General features: G+C 45.9%; 1 protein-coding gene across 5 annotated transcripts in view; it reads right to left on the bottom strand.

The window, feature by feature from the left end:
- Positions 1–1,158: 1,158 nt before the first annotated feature.
- Positions 1,159–20,322, bottom strand: part of fbrsl1 (fibrosin-like 1) — a 310,850-nt gene continuing 291,686 nt past the window's right edge. For 4 of the 5 annotated variants that reach the window (XM_069682291.1, XM_069682293.1, XM_069682295.1 and 1 more), the window contains 13 exons: positions 18,934–19,411; positions 17,190–17,449; positions 15,305–15,555; positions 11,868–11,918; positions 11,576–11,671; positions 10,249–10,320; positions 9,988–10,017; positions 9,605–9,676; positions 8,716–8,848; positions 7,248–7,331; positions 6,036–6,119; positions 4,979–5,249; positions 1,159–3,658 (listed from right to left, as the gene is read on the bottom strand). In XM_069682291.1, coding sequence (XP_069538392.1) covers positions 2,356–3,658; positions 4,979–5,249; positions 6,036–6,119; positions 7,248–7,331; positions 8,716–8,848; positions 9,605–9,676; positions 9,988–10,017; positions 10,249–10,320; positions 11,576–11,671; positions 11,868–11,918; positions 15,305–15,555; positions 17,190–17,449; positions 18,934–19,411 — 3,185 coding nt within the window. In that variant the 3' untranslated portion in view covers positions 1,159–2,355. The remainder of the gene's footprint in view (positions 3,659–4,978; positions 5,250–6,035; positions 6,120–7,247; positions 7,332–8,715; positions 8,849–9,604; positions 9,677–9,987; positions 10,018–10,248; positions 10,321–11,575; positions 11,672–11,867; positions 11,919–15,304; positions 15,556–17,189; positions 17,450–18,933; positions 19,412–20,322) is intronic. The other variant, XM_069682292.1, reaches the window with a different exon arrangement.

Here is a 20,322-nt window from a genome sequence, read left to right as displayed (position 1 = left end):
ACTCAGCCGTAAAATGGATAGAGCGCAGGACGGAGTGATTGAGTTGGGGGGGAAAATGTAAGGTGTGTTTTTCTTCTACCAAAGCTCGCTTGGTAAATAATAGCTACAGGAAAAATTACTATGCGCTAACAAGTACAGGGGTTAAGTACCTGTTGTTGACTAGATGATTCGGACTTAAAGCACACAGCGCTCAAGTGAAGCCGGCCACTGACAGATGCTACCCATCGGAAGAATATGGCTCAATTACTGGGAGCCTAAATTGAAAGTGATAGTGATTTAAGCCTTCCCAATATGCCGGCCCCATCCTGGCAAACAGTCTTTTCAAGGAGCCCTTTTAAAAAAAACCCTGCTGGAGTGTGTGAGACACAGGAGCGCCATTGATTTTCAATAACATCCCCTAATGACCTGGCCACGGTTTGATCCACGCTGTCATTATGGGCTGATACCATGGGACAGGATTGCCGGGTCTCACGGCACACAGCAGCGAGATGAGTAGTCGGGGCATTATCAGGATGAATTGGCCATCTCTGGACAGGCGGCGAGCACAGCCGAGGTCTTGTCAATAACAGGATGGGGCGCCTCAGGGCTCCCTGCGCGGTCCACTCCAGAGCGCCTTCCGGCCTCATTAGAAAAGCAGATGAGTGGTGAGCATGAGGAGAGGAGGCGTACGAGGAGAGAGAGGAGCCTCTCCTCCACCATCCGATAGCCTGCCTCCCAGGCATTGCTCCTCTTAATGAGTCCAGACCGCGGGTCAATATGCCGCTGGGCTGCCAGTCAATACCGGTTACCTGCAACACAAACACTCAAAACCTGCTTTCATACAAAATCAATGTCCTATTAGTCCCTCCCTGTATTGCCTTGGCCCCATCTCATCGATCTGCTCTGAAGAGCTCTGCAGCCCGTGTATGACAGATTACGGTCAAATGATCTGATGGCTTAGGCTACTCTGCCAGCCAAGTATGTTGCCTTTATGATTTCAAAGTAATAGCTTGATATCAGATGAGCAAATACTCTAAATGCTGAAAACCGAGGCACGAGCAGTATCGGCAAACCCATCAAGCCCACATCAACATTCCTCTCAGTAGGTTTGGCTCACAGACAAATTCAGCACCTGTAAGTCTGCGCTGACAAAAGCAGCGAGGATGAAAGACAAACAAATGTATGACATTAGGTCCAAACTTTATTCCGTACATTTTAAACCATGAATGTTCATTTTCTTTTTTTGCACGCCTAAAACTCTACTTGTTTTGTATACAAGAGTCTAAGAAAAACAACTGCACAACACCACAAGGTTGACAGAGAAAGTCCTTTTGCCGCCCACTGAAAAGTGTCCTTCTGTTCTGTCCGGGGCTGGTCCAGTTTGTGACTTGGAAGTCTTTTAATAATTCCGACATTATTTCATTGATAATATAAACATGTGTTAATCCAAGTTTCTCTCAGTATCGCCAGTATGGTCTGCTCCCTCCATAGGATCTCTTCATTAGGGTGCTGTGTGCTGCTTTGCATAGATTGCAGATGATCCTTCTAGGCCCCCTTACAACACCCTTCCATTTCCGTCCTTCCATTGGCCAGGCTTGTCTGTTGCCTTGATATTCAACCGGGAATCGACTCCCCATGTTTCATTTAATTTTGTTTTTCTAGAAATGGTTAAAAAGACTAATAAATTTACACGGTCATTTTGCAGCGAAGGAATATCAACAAGTTATTTACATCAGTTTTCTTTACAGAGACTGAACAAAGACCTCATAATATATATTTATCTGCATATCTCAAAGGCAAAACAAATGAACGAAACAAACTGGTAATGTAACATCGTACATTGTCATCATTGAGGATATCCTGGTACCATGAGGTTAAATTACTGAAGGTTGAAACCAAAGTCCAGTCTTTACAGTGGGTCATAATGGATATGTCTCACAATCAACTGGGATAAATATTGTAAAAGGCGTGACGAATGCACAAAATACATAAAATTTATAGAAATTATATCTATACATGGAACAAGGATAGGAAATGTACAAACTCATTTCAGGACCTCTCTTTTCGCACAAAGCTGAAAAAAGGTGTTGGATTAATATATTAATAATTATCAAATATTTAAGTCGGATATAAACATACACATATTTGTGTTCTCTTAACCGACATAATTCAACCTCCAGTCCACTAAAAATAAAGTCATGGCATGTGCTTAATCAGCCTTACACACCTTTACTTTGTACAATCATACCCTTTCCCTTCGGGAGTGTTGCTCCTCTCGAGTGAGGAGCAGTGCATTTTGTTCAGAAGAAGATTTCAGATTAGGGGAGGGGGATGTTTGAGTGCGTCTACAAACACTTTGTGCACTTTTCTGCGGAGCTACCGAGCCTCCACCTCTTTGGGGTTGCGAGATGGGGAGTAGTCTCTCGGGTCCTGGGTGCTAGTGAGGGGGGTAGTCCTCCTGGGTGAGGCTGGCCTGGCACTGCCAGCTGGCACAAGGGGCGGGGGCGCACTAAGTGCAGCAGTGGGTGGTGTTCTGTTCAGGGGGCCGTTGTGTCCTGTGGAGGGGCTGAGTCTGGGGTACGGCATACCGCCTAGGTGGGGCATGAAGGGGGGCATGTGGGGTAAATGGCCTTCCATGGGGGACTGGTGCAGCTGATGGAGGCGTGCTCTGTCCAGCTCCTCCCTCAGGTGGAGGCGCTCCCGCTCCTCCGCCTGCTGTCTCATCCTCTCGTGCTCCCGGCGCACCTCCAACAGGTGCTCGTGGTGCGAGTAGTCGTGAGCCTCCCTCTCGCGGTAGGCCCGTTCCTGCTCGTACATGCTGGGGAAGCGATGTCCCTGCTCGGCTCTGAGCTGGAAGTCCATGCGGCGCTGCAGGTCCAGGCTGCGGTACGCCTCTCTGAGGGGGTCCCAGGGGAAGGCCGGGTGGGGCAGGCGCTCTCGTCCTGCCAGAGGACTCACTCCCATGAACGGAGCCATGCGAGCCCGGTCCAGCACGTTAAGGCTGCCCATCTGGGGCATGGCGCTCATGGAGAGGGGGAGGGAATGAGCCATGGGGACACCATGCAGGCCGGATGCTTGGATGTCGCTGCCACGTGGTGAGGCGAGAGGGTGCTGCTGGGACAAAGGCGGGTGGTGGTGGTGCGGATTCATAGGCTGGCTGAGTTGAACAGGGAGACTTTGGGGTGGTGGCTGTGGGGCTGGCTCAGAGCTTACCACCATGACCTCCTGCTCCTCCTTCCTCTCCTCCTTAATCTTCATGTCATTTTTCACCTTGTGGAGGAGCTCTGCAGGTGGGGGCTCTTTCCTCTCGCTGTCCTTGAGTGTAGGCGGGGGCCCACCTGCCATCTTCATGCCCTGCTCATTGATCATCACTTTAGAGTACGGAGACGGGGAGCGCTGAATCGGTTTGATGGAGTCTTCTGAGGATCTCCGCTCCAGCATCTCCTTGCCGGGCGAGCGGCTCTCCTTCACCTTCACGTCAGCCAGAGCGTTGGACTCTCTGTGGCGCTCCAGCAGCTCCTTCTCCGCCTCACGGACCCGGTCTACACTGCCGCTGTGATGTCGCCCCGAATCACTGGAGTTCTGGCTGTTTGAGCGAATCAGGCTGCTGATCTGGTAGCTGACGGGCGCAGAGGCCGGAGATGAGCGGTTGGAGTGACGGTTACGATCCACAGAATCCCTGTAAAGATATAAAAACAGTTTAGTGAGTGCCAGCTTTAAACATTCAACACCTTAGAGAGATGTATTTACATATGGTGTACCTCCATTACATTTCCAAAATAAAATCTGTACTCTTGTCTTCCTCTGGTTTTGTTTACTGCCTTTAAAAACTGACAGATAGCTCTATGTTTTGATCCGTCCAATTAATTTTTGACAGATGGCGTCTCTCAAAACTGCTTGTTGCCTGTCTGATTTGGGTCTGTTTCATTGCTGGATCCGTGAATTCAATTTATTTCAGCCTCCACTAATACGACTAACATACTGGAGGATGTTTTATTTTTGTCTGTGACAGTTGGTCTCTCCATCTTCAGAGCTGATTGGAGTGTTTTTATTTTATCTGAACATAAATTTATATGTATATATCTACTATACATGTAAAATCAGTCAATTACCTAACCAATTGAAATGTATGTTTTTGAAGTTGTGATCACATATTTAAAGTAATAATCGCTTAGATTTTCATTTAAATAAATGTCTGTTAAGTCTCTATCTATCGCCACATGAGGTAACACAATGGTGATTGAGCCTATGGCCCACTGATGAAAGCCTTTGCATTTGCAGTATTACAAACTCGGTGTTTGTGCCTACTTCCGCGGAAAAAATCACAAGCGGCGCCCAGTTAGTGACGCGTTTTCCATCACCCAGCAGTGGTTGGTCTGCCAGAGAGGGTAGGCGGAGCTAAGCGGCTGCTTTTCCGCTCTCTGCAAGTGTTGCGAGTAAACAGTAATCTACTATGGCTGAACAAACAAAGAAAAGATGGATGACTACAGATACAACTTCAACAAGAAGTTAAAATCCAGAAGAAAAAGAAACAAATTTGATGCTCAGATGAAGCAAACAGTCTAAAAAGGAAAGCAACCGTCAGCGAGGTAAAATCGAGAGTTACAACCGGAGCCAACCGTGGACGTCACACATGCGACACTGTCTGCATATCTGGGAAGTGTGCTCTCGCAATTACCGTTTATCACCATAGGTGCCGCCAAAGAGAATAAAACTGAGATCTTCGAGATTACCTTTTTAAGCAGGTATACTTTTATTACGTGTATGCAAATATTCACAATTTCTGTCCTTTGATTTATCACATGTAAGGTGATAAGATTCGTTGCCTTCTAGGAATAAGATAATACAGTAAACTGAAGCCTCAGGTCAAATGCTAAATTGTGATGATAGCTTAAATAAGAGCAATTGCCTTTTGCTGACAAATTTTTTTTGATGAGTTACATCGAAGCTCACACCCTCCAAATTATATCCAAAAAGTACACTGGAAAAACCCACTCACCTGTCTTTATCCTTCTCCTCCTTCCCAATGGACGAGTCTCTTTTCTCTCGCTCCCTCTCCCGCTCTCTCTCTCTCTCCCGTTCTCGCTCCCGCTCTCTCTCGTGGCTGTTGGCGGAGCTGCTTCTCTCGGCATCTGTGGTTTTGGGCCACTGCGGTGGGGTGGGGAAGGACGGCGGTGTGCGTCGAAGTCTGTTCCAGGTGTCGTGGTGGGGGCTGCCAAACGTGGGCAGTCCTCCTGGCCCCTCCTTGGTGCCAAACATATTGTTGGACCCTGGAGGGAAGAGGAAGACAGGCGTGGGACCCACTGTAAGTTAATTGGGCACAAAACCTTCTTGAGGACACATAAGATGAGAAAGACTCGACAACAAAAGCTGCTTTTGTCTTTGTCTCTGGAGGTTCTCTCACTGAAGCTGTTTGAAAGAGTTAGAGGTTAATGGCTCCCCCCGCCAGAGAAAAAATCTACTCATTTGCTTTTGGACTAAAGGGCTTCTCCCCCCTCCCTCTTTTTTTTTGGGATGAACAGGGGAGACTCACTTGCCCTCTGGAGTTGAGGGCTGTGAAAAGCCAAGGGAGACCTTAGCATTCCACAACATGTCTGCTCCAATCACATCCATTTTCACAACAGGGTGAACGATTGGCGCAGAAATAGGAGGGAAGAGGAAAAAGAGAGAGAGGCATAGAGAGAAGGATGCAGGGGGAAAGAGAAAGCCCTCCATGGTGGTGCAGAAGGGGCTTGTCAAATAATTAATAGATGAACTGCCTCCAAACAGCGGACCTGAGAGTGCCTGTTGGCAGCAGCGCAGCCAGCTTAGAGCCAGGCTGTTGGGGACATGGTTGGTGGATGAAGTGGAGGCAGGGAGGAGGTGTGTTTGCTGCCTGGTTGGGCCTCCCTGCGCTAGGCCTGTTTTGACACAGAAACTAGCTAAGTGTCTTGATTTTTTTCCTCCCCTCCTGGCTCTCCCTGTGGTCTAACGCTGCCCTGCTCTGTTCTGTTACTGGGCACAGGGGCCAGACTGACGGGGGGAGCGGTGGAGGAGGAGAGGGGGCCAGCGCTTACCAAGCGAGGGGTTGCCTAATCCTCCGAAGGCACTGCTTGAAAGGTTGCCGAGGCCGCCAAAGGAACTGGAGCGACTGAAAGGATCTGCAAAATGCCAAACAGGGATTAGCAAAAGGGGGGGCTGGCTAGCAGTGCTCACCCCAACACCAACCCGTTCCACTCGGCTTTTCTCTTACAAGCGAGCTGTGGTTTTTTTTTTTCAGCGCTGCCACTCTAGCTCTCTGCCTGCTAATCCTGCAGTAGCCAGGTCGCCTGGATGCTGGATTCACTGCCACTAACTGGAGTGGAGTGTCTCTGACCCTGTGGGGCTAATGGAACTACACAGCCTGATGGGGAAATTAGTTTAGAGTTTTGGAGCTGAGCTGAAATAGACTGTGGTAGGACAGGGGAATTAGAAGCTGTAAAAATTAGGCTACACAGACCACAATGATTTAACTGGAGAATCAGCGTCTGCTGGGCTCCACTGACGCAGACTTTATATGAATAACCCAAATATTTACTTGAGAAGTTAGTGAATTAAATTCATCAACTGATAATTTGCAGTCCCATTTTAATTCAGCAGAAATCCATCAGGAAAAGCAGAACTTATCAAAAGATTAGGGTTTAAGGATTTGCGGCTTTGGGGCTTGTTAATATATCAGAAAAGACAACAATTGAGAAATCTCCTTTGCCTCACACATGAATTCCCCGGACAGGAACATTTTGTTTGCTAAATCTTCCTCCTCAATGCGCCATGTATTCATAAGCACAAAATGGATTGACTCAAGGGCTTATTTTTCCATGAAATCAACTTGCCACTCAGAACCCAAACAGTGTCTCAGAGAGAACGCAGGGAAATAAATGAAGGCATAAGAAACTATTTAATGTACAAATGAGTCCAACAGTAACCACCTTATATTACTTCCATGAATTATAACATGGCAAATAGAAAAAAATGTAAGCTGCTGAACTGCATAATATAAGGGAGACTGGATACCAGACAAGCTACGTATTTAGTAACCCCCCACAGATCTATGTACGGCTGTGTTATGAGTTATACAGTATGATGGCTACACGTTGCGTTACCATGAACTACATTGGCCAACTAGACTTCCTATTAACCCTCAAATGTTTGAATCATGTGTGCAAGAGAGAGAGAGAGAGGGTGAGAGAGAGAGAGACAAAGGGAAAGAGTAGATTAATGTATAAAAAAATTAACATGTGGTTACTTACACTTACCTGCCAAATGGCTCGGAGGCAGGAAGCCGCTGGGGTGGGGGGCGGGGCCATACGGAGAGGGAGCTGGGTGGCCGGAGCCTATCAGAGCAGAGAGGAAACAACAACGTTATTATTATACAATTAGACATGTTTAATTTCTCTATAACTAGACATCAGGGCTGTCACTTTTCCCAAAAATCAAGTTTGAACGAATTCAACGTGAAATGGAATTCGTTCGAATTATATCGAACACTGAGGGGTCGGGGGGGTCATAGTGCATACAGCGCTTCTGATGTGCGAAGAGCTAAGTGCGTGAGAGTGGGGTGGTAGAGCGAGCGAGTGAGAGAGAGAACGGAAGTGTGTGTGCACGAGTTACGTGAAGTGAAAGAGTGATCGGTAGCTGTATAAACAACAGAACTAATGTACAGTTCAGGCTGTTTGTGCGTAATAAAGCCTACGAATCCTCAGGACTCGAGCCGCGTTCCCGTGTCTTGCTTGCTGATGCCGTATTAACATGACGGGAGTTAGCCCTGAAGCTAGCTCCAGCTTCGGCCCTGGAGCAGAACAACAATAAGTCTCCTCTGTGCTTTCTGACTACGGTCGCGACGCTGAAGCAGGAAAGGTTAACAACGGCTCGGCTCGTTAGTTTCCATTGGTTTGTAGCAGGCAGCGTGTTATCGCCACCTGTTGGCATACAAGGCTCACTACTTTAAACGTGAGAGCATTCTGGGACTCACAGTTCGAACTATTAATATTTCACCAGTTTCGAACGATAAATTGAAATTCGACTGAAAGGTGACAGCCCTACTGGACATGCACAGACAATTATTCTAACACAATCATTATTCTGAGCTCTGAGATCAGCCAGGTCTAAAAATGTAAATCTGAGTAAATATAAACAAATACTTTTAATGCAGCAGCATCACAAACACGTTAAATCTAGATGTAAGCTGGAGAGAGATGCCTCAGTATGGTGCAAATTGGTTATTGATATTTTGCTGTAATTTCAGCTGTTGCGTGTTTGTGTGAACGGTTGCTTATTGAGGTCAGTCCCTGACAAAACACTGTAACTATCACCCATACTCCATGAATTGTTAATGAAAGAACCAATTACAGGAGTGGCTCTGACACAGCACTGCATAATTACCAGTCAAAGGCCGCTCGCCTCTCTGTTGCCCTCCAACGCAGGGCAAATCAGTCAATTACCTAACTGGGAGTCATCCATATTCATAGGAATATCTGACTCCCTTTACTGGCTAAACATTTGCTTCAAAGCACTATAATTAAGTGAACATTACATGAGAGGGAAAAAATGAAGCCTTTTCATTGCAGCGGTGGAGGAACAGTTTTGACATGCTCATTTGCATAAAGACAAAAATGGCATTGGAAGCCTTTGAGAGCGGGATCATTTAAGTGTTTGAATGACGTGTCTTTGAAGGTGCAGTTTTGCACTCTGCATTTGGTGCCTGGAGACCCCACTGACCTGTGGAAGAGAAGAGGGGTCGCGCCAGGTCATGAGGGTACGGGAACCCTGGGAAGACTCCTGGAGCTGGGGGTCGACTGAACAGGTCCAGCTTCCCGTTCATGTCAAGTTTGTGAGGATCCAGCTGCATTTGCTGTAGTCGACAGAGCAGAGAGACAGAAAGAGAAAATTAGGTCTGTAGACAACGGCCACAATCACTGTCAACAACAGAGTGGCAGGGCTTTATCCTCGGCTACGCTGGGTGAGAGATCAGAGGAAGAAAGATTCATCAACAAAGGCTCAATGTCTCAGATGCTGGCCAACTGTGTTAAAACAAATACATGTAAGCTGATTAGGGACACTAAATCCTTGGTAACGTGGGTTCAGGGCTCAAGAAGGCCTGACAGCAGCGGGACAGCGGCAAAAGCAGAGGATCTCCATGGCGAGGCCACACCATCCTCCGACAGAGAGAGGGGTATTTCAACACAAGCAGTTTTGACTTTATCCACATGTTGCATTAAAATACAACTTTTACTTCAACTACTAATCCTGTGACTAAGTGCTAAGTATGGCGGTTTTTGGTCTATTGCATGTGTGCCATACACAGAGCATTTACTTCTGCTGCAGAAGGGTAACCTTCTCATGTATTTTAAGAAGAGGAGACATTATTTTTGTCGGATTTTTCCTCTTTACTGCCTTGTGTTTCTTGTTTGTAATCTGCCTTTTCCCACCCACGTGCTCTTTCTGAATCGAGTAACAAGATTAAAGATTATTTTACAGAAACAGATCTAACAACATGCTAGGCCCTACCATGTGTTCAAAGGGGTATGTTATTTGGGTCCTTATATACTGTATCTGGTTTTACATGAAAGCAAGACTCCTGAAAGACATCATTATCCATCTCACGCACCTTCATTTTCTGCTGGTGGTGGTAGATCTGCCATGCGATCTGGACATGCACTGCGCACCACTTGCCAGGTTTCTAAAAATTTAGAGAGAAACTGAGGTTAGCCTGCTGGCTTTGATATAGGGAGCTAAAAACGGATGCTGGCATTAAGATTTTCTGGCCAAACTACAAAGTGGGAACTCGTCAGAATTTTTCAACCAGGCAACGGATTAAGAAAAATCTAACCCTGACTTCAGCCCAAAAGAGACCTCAGAGCTAACCTTTAATGCAGCCAAAAGCCTGCATTGGCTTGATCAGGAATTGTTGAAGAATCTGCAGTTTTAGACTTTGTGGCCTGGCCAGAGAGATGAAACATTTAACAGAAGATGGACAAGGCAACCACTTACCCTAACAGATGTCCTGAATGGATCTGTTATCTGTATGGACAAACATACAAACATTATAATCAACATAAAAGATAAGAAGCCAATGTGTACAGTTCTGGAGAGTGTTGGGAGGCTCACTTCACGCTGAGACTAAATGTGTCCATAGAGGCGCACGAGGAGCAACCCAATGCAAATACATCTCTCTTAGAACACAAGGCTTCCTCCATAGGAAGGAACAGAGCGAGAGCAGACTTGTTTGGGTGCTTTCCTCCGGATGCTTACCCGTGGATCCTTCTGTAGGAGTGTGTGAGGTACTGCTCCAGGACGTGCTGCTACGTCGATGGGATTAGATGCCTGACGGAGAGAGAGAGACAAAGGGAAAGAGATACACGGTGATCAACCAGATCTACACAAGTTGAGACATTTACAGAGAGAAGGAAACAAATGAAACTGTTACATAAGAAATACAAAACAGAATGTTACATAGAGATGCATAAGAGTAACTATCTTCAAGGTTTTCCTCCCACTTTCTCAGTGTCCTTACATACACTGCAGATATGCAGCAGTGTAATTCAACTTTGATGGCTGCGGCATGGAAACATATTTCAAAATCAGCAGAAGACCCTCGAGCCAGTGATAGCAGCATCATTGTAACCTTATGTCCTCCTTCAGTAATCCTCAGCGAATGTTTCTGTATGGCTGACGTCATTAGATAAAACTGATGCTGCAGGCGCTGAGCCACGCCAGAGCAACACATCTCTGATCTCTCTGATCTCCTCTTTAAGTCTTCGGAGCACAAGTGCCTGGATCAGCCTCATTAATCCATCCCTGCATCAGGGATAGGAAGATCCTGCAGGGTGACCTGGGTCACCAGCCCCCACAAACAAACACACATCCACAGCCCCCTTCCCCAGAGCTCCTCTCCAAGAATACTTAGCAGGGGCTTTGGACGCAAAAGACTGTTCCCTGAACCATCTGGAGGGGCCTTCGACAAAAGGGCCCCTCCATGACAGAGCCCCCTGGGAACAGGGCCAGAGGATTTAGGCCAGCTTTGATTGGTGGCTTACACCGGGTCACAGCCGCTGGGCATCTGCCAGACAGACTCCCACCCTCCCACCCTTTCCCGTCCCTCACATCCCCACTGCCCCTGCATCTTCTCTCCTTTGCTCTCCTAAACAGACAGACATCACTTTCTTATCTTTGGCATGGCCTAACACAGCTCGGGTCAACATGCGGCTCTGACTCTGGTTCAGGTCCAGTCAAGTCTGAGTATTATAGATGGATAAATGAAGTTAAATGGGATGGGATGAGGTTTATTACAATCCTGTTTCACTTCCTCAGCTTACACAGCTCTGCTGCGTGCGTCTTTCCCAAGACGGAGAGCAGGAGGAATATTGTGTAACGTCTCCTGGTATCTAATGAACCATAGCACTGTTAATGTAGGGTGTAACCTATTCCACTGATGTATCCATTTCAATGTTTTTACACTGACAGAAGATGACTCTTTTAGTGTGTTTTCTTTTGTAGGAGTGTATAAGACATCATTTGCTTCCTGAGACTCTCGGCCTGTTTGTAGGTGGTGGATTGAGGGTAGGGATGTGGGGCTGACCTTGGGCTGGAAGGCTCCTTGCAGCGAGCTGAAGGGTCCTGAGTGTGGGAGCAGCGGGGGCATGCCTGGCATGGTGGGGGGATAGGAGGGGAAGAACTGGGGAGAAAAGAGGAGGATGGGAGACACAAAAAGACATAAAACAAAATCATACAGAGAAACATACAGGACTCAAGCATAAGCACACACAAAACCAAAGCCACGATCAATGCTATCATGGCAACATTCAAATATGTCAAATATTTGATTTGCCAAATGCAACACGTTTAAATCAGAGTGACAGAGAGAGACTCACGTTCGAATGTCTGATGAATGGATTGTCCAGTTTGGGGGTGTATTTGTCGAACTGGAAGAGATTAGAGGGAGAAGAATTAGGAAACGAGAGCCAAGAAAATGATCTACTTTAACCAAATCGAATAATCTAATAAAATAATCTCTCATTATTTTTACATCACAAAAACGAAACACATGATCAGCATCTGTAAGTGGTAATAGGCAGGCTTTTGATCCAGAATAATAAGCCCTGGAGTAAAGCAGCTGGCTTGCACTGGTCATGGGTTTATTTAAACTGCATGGTCAGATAGGCAGTTAAATTACTAACAATACGAGCGCTTGAGCAGACTGCCAAGATGAAGACAGCCTGCATGATTTTCCAATTGAGCATACAGACGTTGGGCGTGGAGGCCCAGCTTGGGAATCAGGCCATTTTAAAACCAGACCAGTTGTTTCTATTCACTGGAAATTTGAAGAAATGTGACTGTAATTGCTTTTGACTGTGAAGGCATTTTTTTCTTTTACATGAAGGCCTGATGGTATAGATTGGACGGGAGTACGTGGAGACGTTGTTTTGGGTGTGAAAAAGACTTCAAAAGAGATTGAGTCAAAAAAACAGGCCAATTCTCTGTGCATAGAAAATGAAGAGTCTCTTGTGTGTGTGTCTTTTATGATTGGAACTGAATCAAGTCGAGGCAATGGTTAGAAGCTATTTCAGGACATCTTAGCATGAAACATATATAGCCTTGATGCGCTAAATCCATGTGAGGAAAACCTCTACTAGGGCACAACTTACGTGTACCAGAATAAACTCTGCCGTTTAAAAAATGATGCAGTAGTATGAAAAAACATTTGTGAACACATGGGAAGCCAGTCAGTAAGCTGAGAAGGAGCGGAGGGAGGGAGAGGATGGAGAACGTTGCCCCAAGTATGAATGGAGACTTTGTGCGTCTGTTCTCAGGCCAATACTGGCTCTCTATTTTGAAACAGGCTAATTACAAGCGACAGTAACTTATTCCTTTCCACAAATACACAAACCATTTGCAGGTACTTTTTGTGAGTGTTTTCCCAAAGCTCTCTTGGCAGGCGCAGACGTTTTTGGTTTACATAAAACAGGGAAATGAGTGGGTATGAATCAGTGTTTCTGTCTGCGCGTGTGCGGCGACACGGGTGGTTGAGGGGGGAGCGGGCGGTAGGGTTGGCTGAGCTGCTGCCGGAGACGCCGGGTTTGAATCAGGGGCCTTATGGTGACACAGGACCGCTCACATCTGCACACAAAATGGCTGCGATGGTGTTGCCGGCCTTGTTTGTGGGCGATAATGGGCCAAAATCAAAGACAGACAGCCTACTGAGAGAAAACGCCGAGCCAGCTTCCGAGCTCATTAAACGGCTCCTCTGCATTTCTGAAGGCGCGGCCTGTTTAATGTCTGACACCGGGAGAGGGAATTTGGCCGCTTTATGGCCTTGTAAAAAAAAAAAAAAGAAGAGGAAGAAAAAAACAAAAGCTCTTGCCCTTATAATTTATGGTGCCTGTCACAGGTTTAAAGTAAACAGCTTAAGCTAATTAAAGCTTAATATTTCATCTTATAACAATTAAGGATATTGCCTGTCCAAAGAGATGGCGGGGCAAGGAGGCGGGGTGGAAAAAACCCTCAGTGCTGCCATTTGGCAAGCCAGCTGCTTGAGAGCGTTGAACAATAAACAAAAATAGAGGCTTCATAATTTCATTAATTACAGTCATTAGCCAACGACTGTTACATAGTTGAAATGACATGTGGCGTTCAGAGAGCACAGAATATAACAGAGAGAGAGAGAGAGACACACTACATGGTTTGCCATTTCATGACAACACAGTAAAACAACCACAACATCATCATTACTCCTGCCTCTCTAAGCAAACAGCAAAGAGGAGAAAAACAGCTTTGTTACTGAGGGGAGGGAGGGAGGGGAGAAGGCATCAGTTAAGTTACAACACAGTTTCAATTAAAAGGGAAAAAAAACAGCAGAAGACATTAATGGTTGTTTAAAATCCCATCCTCACAGCAGCAGCAGAGACGGGGGCATGTACATCATGGGCTACATAATGCAGGCATTAGCGAGATGAGGAAAATCGCCTCTTTCATCTTCAAAGAGCGGGCTGTGTTCTGTACATAATTCCTACCATGTCAGGAATGAACAGCAGGCCACATATCTGCATGTGTGCCTGCTGAACGCTTTCTATTCTTATCGGAGTCTGTGCCGTAAATACCACAGCTCTGACTTCTAATGTACAGGATGAGGATAATCTTTGAGTGGGGCCTTAATGGGACCACAGGCTTTTAATCAGAGGTCACGAAGTGATGGATTAGATCTATTAGACTAAAGCCGAACAGCTACAAACGTCTGCATCGACTGTCAGATTGCTGAGCGTTTGAAATGATGGATAATTAGTCATAACCTTTTTTTCCCTCTGTACTACTTTGCTATAGTTTGACGACCCCCCCCCCATCCCCCATTCCCAGACTTGAAGGCAGTCAAAGCACGGAAGCAATTACAACTATTATCAAAACAGTTTTGCCATGATGTCATCCCCCCTTCATCTGCAATGAAGTCATTTGACCGACTGCAAGCCTTTGATTTGTCGTTGGCAAATACAGGAAGTGCACACACACACACACACACACACACACACACACACGGGAAGAACTTGCACATAAATACACTAGTCTGCAGGAATCCACACACACACACTCACACACACACACACACACACACAGATCTGTCTGACGGTGCCTGTGTTTCTCTTTGAGAACAGGCAAATGAAAACATTTAGAACCATTTAAAACACATCCATATGCAAACAATTTAAAAGCATGCCTCCCGGCAATCACCCTGGTTTGATCCAGGGCAAACAGTGAACAACAATTTCTATGTCAAAGTTACGACAAAGGTGAACAATTTAACACAATTTGTTGACGTTAGCTTGTTTGGCAGACACGCCACGAGTCACAAAATATTCTATTAAGGGGATGCAAAGTGTAGGTGTACAGTTTTATGTTATTCCACTATAGATGAAGATGTTAGACAGCAGGAAAGTACACATGTGCTTGGTCGGGTTTAAACGACCTGAGCAGCAACTTGCACATATCTAGACTAACTAGCACACGTGCTAGTGTGTGTTTGTGTGCGTGTAAAGGGGGTCTCAGCCTTAGGGACATATCTGCCCAGCATTTGCCGTTATTATAGAGGAACAGATGTGATGCTCCCAGCTTCTCATCAGGCTTTAGCAGCAGGACAGAAATCAAAGAGAAAAACTCAAACTGAATCAGTGTCATCATCTTTGAGGGAGGGGTTCCTACATCTACTGGACATATTTGGTGAATTTGGGAGTAAAGAAAAAAAGGGAGGAACTGATTGAAGAGGAGATCGGGAGGGGTGACAGGTGGGGGGTTGGGAGCTTAATTTTTTACTTATCCTCACATTTCTGGCTTGGGTACGCACCATGGGAGGTGCGGTGGGCGGGGTGAGGATGGCGGCCGGGGGCAGACTGGCGGGGAAGGGCGTGAAGGTGTGCTGGTGGGTGTGTTGGTGCTGGTGCATGTGCTGGTGTTGGTGAAACTCGGCCCTCAGGAGCGACACGGGGGCCAGCGGGGAGGCGGACGGCCCCCGGCCCCGCTCTGAACTCTGAACCAGGAAGCGGTTGTTCAGCTCCTGCCTCAGGAGGTCATGCTCTGTAAGAAAGGAGAGCGAGGAAAACCAAAAAAAAAAAAAAACAAAAGAAAAGAAAAAAAGGGGTGGGGGGAGGGAAGGGGGGGACACAAGAAAAAAGGCACGGGCGCCCAGTCAGTCTTCACAACAAGGGTAGAAGAAGAAAGAAAATAGTCACCTGGCATTCTCTGTTTCTCCAGCTCATGCTGTGAGGGTTTTCTACGTGGGGACTCATTGGTGGTGGTAAGAGAGTTGCCTGTGACAATGTGCCAATCAGAATCCCCGAATGAGGCTGGCAATACATGATTGGTTGGTTGAATGATATCAACAGGCTGGTATCTAAAGACAAGAGAGAACCAAGAGTCATCCCAGCAGAAAACACACACACTCTTGCCCTCTATTAGAAAGTCAACGCACAGCTGGCATATTTATCACAGACTTCGGAGACACTCATCATCGCTTGAGACATTTGTTTCCTTCTACTGCAGCACTAACGTGTTTTTAAATGAAATTATGGAACATATTATCAAATGGTAATCAATCAGTGTTGGAAAGAGAAACGTAAGTCTGGATGTCGAGGCTGCGTCAGATTTCTGACTCAGAGCATCGTTTTCAACACGTGACTGGTGTTTTTTGAAAGTGCTGCTTTCAGGACGCTGAAGATGTCTCCAGCTGGGATGACTGTCCACTTGTTAGCTGACATTTTCCACTGCTGCTTCCAAGTCCTCATACAGTGACCTCATAACGCTTTCTGAAATGAGCTACTTTGAATAACTCCATCCTAGAAACTGAATATCTGTTCCCATAGAGGAAACACGACTTTACGTTGAGGTCCTTGTTTCAAATTATCTATGATGATATTTGAAGTATCTGTAGCTGCACTAACTGGACTACACTCCTCAAGTTTACAGCCACAAAAATAAAGAAATATAATATTTTTTCTTACTTACTTTCTTGCTACTAGCTTAGGTATGTAAAAAATATTATGGGAAGCAATCGTTTCATAAAACAAAGCAATAATCTTTGCCTTCTCTATAAAGTACATCATTGTAAATGAGCCATCAATGAAGGAGGAAATAAATCATTAAAGGTATAAAAAGGTGCATTGTAAAAGGATGGAAATAAGTTATAATAAATGAGCACTTACCAGATCAGCAAATCATATGCACATACGACTTAGATAAGAGCAATGTAACAAATATTTTGTAATATTAACTATCACAGGATGAGGACTCCTGTAAGTATGTACTGTAACATTCTGTGCAGATGTATTTATGTTTTTAGAAGTGTAACTGTAACACAGTCGAGCTTTGAAATCTAAGTCTAGTACAGCTGAACCTGAAACGGCCTTGCAACTATACAAACTAATTGTTGCACAGCCTATTCACAGAAGCAGCTACTCAATGTGTTATGATCTTTACAAATGTCTAAAAAAGGACAACTCGATTAAAGCTTAACATCTGTAATTAGTACAATAAACACTGCCAGTGTTAAAAGTCCTGTTACTCTGTCAAAAATGTTCTAAATTACTTACTAATAAAATTAAATAGGACACTGAAGGCCAGTGTTGTTCCTTCTAAAGCTGCCATGTATCCTGGGATTGTATCTGCACAAATCTGCAGATCTAAAATCTAGCATGTGAGGTGCGCGGCTGTACCTGGGTAGGGGGTGCCGGCGGGGTGCCCGGGCACCACTAAACTGTTGGTCGGTAAGGTCGGTGGTGGCGGCAGTGTGGCTGGGGTTGCAAACATGGCCGGATGGCGATGGGCCGGGCTCCGTAGGGAGGAATAGTGCGAGGTAGAGAGGTTAGCTATGGACAGAGGCAAGGCTGGGGCCGAGGAGGGGAGCCCGCTGAGGTGGTGGTGAGGGGAGGGGGGCAAGTGCTGTTTGGGAAGACCCACTGGACTGCCGCTGTGGCTGCAGAGTTAACAGGAGACAAAGGAAAATAGTTTCCATTAAAGTAATTTAATGATGCAAAGGAAAGTATTATATTCATAATGCTGCGTTCACATGGATTCAGGCAGACGGACAGCAACTTTTGCACGGCACAGGAGAAGAAAATAAACACTCCGACGGAACGGCAGGATGGCAAAACGGAACACGCATGACGAGATGTTGCTATGGTGATGTTAAATAAACGATATTTATTTATTTCGTCTCATTATTTGATGTAATTATTGCATATCATTTTTTATATTTTTAATGTAAGTTAATTCTTTAATTTATATCATGGATAGTGAAAGGAGAACTGCACTTTGTGTATCTGCGTCCGAAAAAAGAGACAACAAAAACAACAAAAGCAAAAGCGCGTTCGATCGTAAAGTTCAGGGTGCTGTTGATCAGCCTCTCGTTGTCAACATCGCCCGTGTTTTCTTGTTGTGATAGGGAGGTGCGTCACAGCCGGTTGTGAATTCCGTTGCGGATGAAAAAAAAGTTTAAACAATTTAAACTTTGCACGGCAATGCCGTCTACCGTTTCCGGCTTTCTCTGCCGGCCTCGCCACATTTTACCGTCCTGCTCTCATCCACTAAAAAGGCATCCGGTGTGCCGTCTACCGTCTGCCTAAATCCATTTGAACGCAGCATAAGACAGTTTTCCATCACAACGCAGACGAGTATAAGATCTTCTTTGTGCAGCTCGTTTCCATGTGATATCGTCTCGTACATTTGCTGTGTTTATGTGCTCACTATCTTTGTCTCTAGTTCATTGTCAGTTCAGCTGTACTGAACTGTCTGACACTTAGCTCTGACAACATAAGAAATATTTTGTAATAAAACTTCCTACACTGAACTAAAGAAGGTGAGGGCAGACTCACAGAAGAGAAGATGAGGTGTTATTGGAAAATGTGCTTCATGTACCAAAGTGTTGCTCAATGAAAACAGTAAATCTGACACCTGGTTATTGCAAGTTTTCTGTGGCAGAAAATCAATATCTCCATGAAAACAGTAAATATTTTGTAGAATAAAGAACAGCACAGTATCTTTCTCATATTGGACACATTATATGCATTTGGATATTGCCACACTTTATTTTAATGCTGCCTCCACCAGCCTGACAGGAACACATCTGGCAGTCTCTGCCGTGTAACACTCTGATTACCTCGAGACAGAGGGATTGTGAGCATAGCTCCCTTGATAGAAAATTTCTGCTCCTTCATTGTTTATCTGCAGAGATTTGCAGAGCTCTTACAGACACTTACATTTCCTCTGCTTAAATGTTCCTGAATGTACCACAAACGCAGCACGAGTGTGTTACAGGTGTAGCATGAGTACACTCAGTAATGTGTCTTATTTGTTGGCTGGTTTACTCTGCTAATTCTTAGTGGGCAGTTATTGTAAATGAAGCACAACCTCTCGTAAGTCCCTGCACCTGTGACCAAACATGCTCTTACAACAACCCACCTGATGTCGTGGAGGCTGCTGTACAGCGGGTGATGCAGCTGGTGGCTGATTACTGGCCGTGCGTGGTGCTGCGGGGGCGGAAGAACACGGGGCTCCTGGTGTGCGAGTGGGTGAGGAGGGTGAGGGTGAGGGTGAGGATGAGGGTGAGGGTGAGGGTGAGGGTGAGGGTGGGGCTGGGGGTGGGTGTGGGGGTGGGGTGGTGCCCTCAACAGGGGAGGGGTAGGGATAGGGGGCGGAGGGTGCTGCTCCTTCTTGACACTGAGAGGAGGTGGAGTTGGGAGGCGCGTCCTAGGGGGCTCGAGGGGGGCCGCCGCTGCAGCCGGGGCAGGGGAGCCCGTAGGCGCCGACGCCGGGGTGGGGCTGGGCACGGGAGGCGTGAAGAGCACCTCACTGTTGCTCTGCTCCTGGCTGCGCTGGAGACCTGAGACTTTGGCTGAGCTACAAGTCTTCGACTCGGGAATCTCATTCGTTGGCACACCTGAGAGGAGAAGAAGAGCAAAATGTAAGACGAAACATTGTAAAGCACGACCGGAAAAAGGTTTTACTGAGGGCAGAAATTATGTGTTTATGTAAACGGTGAATGTTAAATGGACTGAATGAAACATTACACCACATTCACACAAAAGTTTATACACTGATGGCAGATGCTTCAGTGCAAGTTGGTCATCAGGATCTGTTCTCATACTGATTCTCACATGATGGCACAGTTTTGGGTTCAAAATATTACGTTTTCTCTGCAGGCAATGGCTCAGAGCGGTACAGAATCCGAAATACGAGGAGACTATACCGGTGGATCGTCTAAAAAATCTTCAGGTCTGCATTCTGCATTTCAAACCTGACGATTTTGAAAGAGACATGACATCAGAGGCGGACATCCTAGATTCAGGAAGTGCAGTGGCACTGAAAGAAATTGCATGTTTTTCCTACCATAATGGCGTTAGCTCCCCATAATAGCGTGATAGGACTGAAGTTGTAAATCAGCGAACTGGCCCTTTAAGCCACATGCACCCAGCACACCCCTTGTCAGACCTGAAGCCCTTTCCTGGTTTGATTAATAAACACCTTCTTCTTAAATCCGATATAAGCCAAACAAAGGAGAGTTGTTTGGAACAGTGAGGAGAACACATGATCAATGATAAGAAAACACAGCTCCCTGTCCTCCTCTACGATGTCATGCAAACGTCTTCAGCCCGAGGTTCCTCCTGCTTCCCTCTCCCTAGGTTCCATTAAGTGTTTAATCAGGTCATTTTCATGCTTGACTATAATCAGATGATCCAATTTCTTCCCGCAATCCAGTCAGTATGAATAAATCACAGCTAATTAAAGTTAAATGTCGGCCCCTATTCAGGGCTTTGCTGAGCACACAATCTGGCATGAAATAATTATGTT

This window comes from Semicossyphus pulcher, unplaced genomic scaffold (assembly GCF_022749685.1).
Source record: "Semicossyphus pulcher isolate SPU_LCO1_2020_fin unplaced genomic scaffold, fSemPul1.0.p SCAF_6, whole genome shotgun sequence".
Classification (NCBI taxonomy): domain Eukaryota; kingdom Metazoa; phylum Chordata; class Actinopteri; order Labriformes; family Labridae; genus Semicossyphus; species Semicossyphus pulcher.
The sequence above is the reverse complement of the archived record's forward strand: the minus strand, read 5'-3'. Positions and strand labels throughout refer to the sequence as shown.